This window comes from Vollenhovia emeryi, unplaced genomic scaffold (assembly GCF_000949405.1).
Source record: "Vollenhovia emeryi isolate VEMERY1.0 unplaced genomic scaffold, V.emery_V1.0 DF940986.1, whole genome shotgun sequence".
In the NCBI taxonomy this organism is placed as follows: Eukaryota; Metazoa; Arthropoda; class Insecta; order Hymenoptera; family Formicidae; genus Vollenhovia; species Vollenhovia emeryi.
This window is the reverse complement of record NW_011965380.1, coordinates 1-3,075: the sequence shown is the minus strand read 5'-3', so window position 1 is coordinate 3,075 and position 3,075 is coordinate 1. Positions and strand designations below refer to the sequence as shown.

General features: G+C 44.7%; 1 protein-coding gene across 1 annotated transcript; it reads left to right on the top strand.

Moving 5' to 3' along the window:
• Nucleotides 1-413: 413 nt before the first annotated feature.
• Nucleotides 414-1,031, top strand: LOC105571236. Its single transcript, XM_012028703.1, has one exon. It carries the CDS (start codon nt 414-416, stop codon nt 1,029-1,031), a length of 618 nt encoding a protein of 205 aa, XP_011884093.1.
• The last annotated feature ends 2,044 nt before the right edge of the window (nt 1,032-3,075 follow it).

The following is a 3,075-nucleotide window of genomic DNA, read 5'->3' as shown; positions in this document are numbered from 1 at the left end:
GGGAGAGGGATTTGGACAGAAGAAGGGAGAAAATTTAGGGAATACTGTGGGAGGAGAGAAGGGGAGGGGGAACGGTAGGGGAGAAGTGGGAGAGAATAAAGGAAAGAGTGGGTGAAGCGGTGAAAAGAGTAGAAAAGGAGTTGGGAGGGGGGAGGAGGAAGAAAGGATGGTGGGATGAAGAATGAAAAGAGAGGAAAGAGGAAGCTAAAAGGGAACGAGGGAATGGAAAAGAAGAGGGGGAGATGGAGAGAAATATAGGAAAAGTAGAAGGGAGTTCAGAAGAGTGTGTGAGGAAAAGAAAAAGAAAGGGAAGAGTGGGAGAGGGAGATAGAAGGGATTAGAACAGAAAGACAGGTATGGGAGGTGGCAAGAAGGGAAAGGGGGGAAGAAGGGGGATAGAGCAGGGAATTAAAATGGAGGAATGGGAAGGGTATTTTAAAGAAATGTTAGGAGGGGTGGATTGGAGGGTTAGAGGAAAGGGGGAAAGAAGAAAAAAAGAGGAGGAGGAGGAAGAGGAACTAAGCAGAGAGGAGATGGAGGGGGCAATAAGAAGGCTGAAGGACAGGAAAGCAGCAGGAGGAGATGGAATAGTAAACGAGGTTTGGAAATATGGGGGAGAAGAGGTGAGGAGTTGGCTATGGGAAATATGCAAGAGGGTGTGGAAGGGAGAGGGCTGGCCGAAGGAATGGAGGGAGGGGGTGATAGTGCCGATATGGAAAAAAGGAAAAGGAAAGAAGGCGGAGGACTATAGAGGGATAACACTGACACAGACAGCATATAAAATATATGCAATGATGGTAGAGAACAGGCTGAGAAAGGAAGTGGAAAATAAGGGGATGCTGCCGCCGAGTCAAGCAGGGTTTAGGGAGGGCAGGGGGACAGTGGGTCAAATATACGGACTGAACTATATGATAAACAAGAAGATTGAAGAGAAAGATAGGAAGATGGTGGTGATGTTCATGGATTTGAAAGCAGCTTTTGACTCGGTAAACAGAGAAATTTTAGTAGAAAGTATGAGGAAAGGGGGGTAAAAGAAGGATTAATAGAAAGATGCGAGGAGATCCTGAGGGAGACGGAGTGTAAGGTAAGGGTAGAGGAGAAAGAGGGGAGGAGTTTCTGGACAGGAAGGGGAGTAAGGCAGGGGTGCCCGCTGAGTCCATGTCTGTTCACATTAATGTTAGCAGACATGGACGAGATATTGGAGAGAGAAGGATGGGGGGGGGGGGGTAAAAGTGGGAGGAAGGAAAGTATGGACATTGGCATATGCGGATGATGTAGCAGTGGTGGCAGAGAGTGAGGGGGGAATGACTAGGATGATAAAAAGGTTGGAGGAATACATGGAGGAGAAGGGGTTAGAGGTGAACGTAGAGAAGACAAAGATAATGAGATGCAGGAAAGGAGGTGGAAGATGGAAAAAGGTGAGCTGGAGATGGAAAGGGAGGGAATTAGAGGAGGTGAGGAAGTATAAATATTTGGGGTACATGATTATGGCAAATGGAAAGTGCACGGAACCTATAAAAGAGAGGGTGAGAAGGGGGGCGGTGGTAATGAGGGAAGTATGGGGGATAGGGAAAAGGAAATTTGGGAACGATTGGGCAAGGAGAATATGGTTGTTTGATAAGCTGGTATGGACGGTGGTGAGTTACGGGGTGGAGATATGGGGGTGGAGAGAAAGGGAAGAGGTGGAGAGATTACAGGACAGGTATTTGAGATGGATAATAGGAGTAGGTTGGAATACACCGGGATATATGGTAAGAGAAGAACTGATGAGAGAGAAGATAAGAGGGAAGGCAGGGTTGAGAGCATGGGGATATGAAAGAAAGCTAGGGGAGGGAAGAGGAGGAGAGATAGAAAAGTGGTGTTGGGAGGAGTGGAGAGAGAGAGCGAAAAAGGGGGAGGTAAGAGGGGAATGGGAGAGGGAAAGAAGGGACTTTTACGAGGAAAAGGGGTGGAAGATAGAGGAGGTGGAAAGGAGGAGAGAGGGGGGGGGGGAAATAAGAATAGAGTAGAAAAAGAGAGAAAAAGACAGGAGGAGGAAAGATGGAAGAAAATAGAGGAATCAAGATGGAATAGATGGTATAAATGGATAAAGGGGAAAGGGATACCGGAATACCTAAAAAAGGGATGGAAGGAGGAAAGATGGCAGAGGGTGGCTAGATATAGATTAGGAGAGGAAATGAGAGAGGGGAGATATTGGGAGGAAGCAGAAAAAAGGAAATGCAGGGTATGTGAGAGAGAGGAGGAGACGTGGGAACATGTGTGGGATGAGTGTACAGGGTGGGGGAGGGAAAGAGGATGGCAAGAAATGATAGAAGTAGTATTAGGGGAGAAAGGGGAGGGAGAGATATGGATGAAAAAAATAGAGGAGTGGAGAACGGGAAGGATAGAGGAGGAAGAGAAAGAGGAGGAGATGGAATGGAAGGAAAGAGCAGCGGAAACGGGAGCCAGGATGAATGGAGGAATGAATGAAAGAGTGATTGAGGACGCGGAGAATGGGTGATCTCTCTCTCTCGGTGGAGAAATTAGAGAATAAGAAATGGCGTAGGAGTAAGAAAAAGCGAGCGGAGAAAGTAGAGAAGGAAGGCTGTAAACGGAGCGGCAGCCCGTATTCTGTACACCGCAGAATAAAGACACATACACACACACAACTTATGACCATTTTAATTTTAATTAGAAAAATTTCATAGTTTATGATTATAACTACAGACTACTAAAGGGTAAAGGCTAAAGGCATTAAATGTTAATTAAAAAAAGAAGCAAAGTAAGTGATATTGTAATATATTAATTTACTAATTGTTTATATATAATACATATCTCAAAACTGTGTTCACAAATTATACAGGGTGGGGAAAAAGTCCCGGACCAGTCAAATTTTTCGAAAACAAAGCATTTTTGAAAAAAATGTTATACAGGGTGGGGAAAAAGTCCCGGACCAGTCAAATTTTTCGAAAACAAAGCATTTTTGAAAAAAATGTTATATACAAAAGTTGTAGGGTTTTATGTTATGCATCAGTGATATTAGTATGACCTTGAATAGCGTTGTCAAGGTCATGTGAAGGTCACATCCAATTTTTT

Bases quoted from the DNA above. Each gene is read 5' to 3' on its own strand.
- LOC105571236 (XM_012028703.1), top strand. From the start codon at position 414: ATGGAGGAATGGGAAGGGTATTTTAAAGAAATGTTAGGAGGGGTGGAT.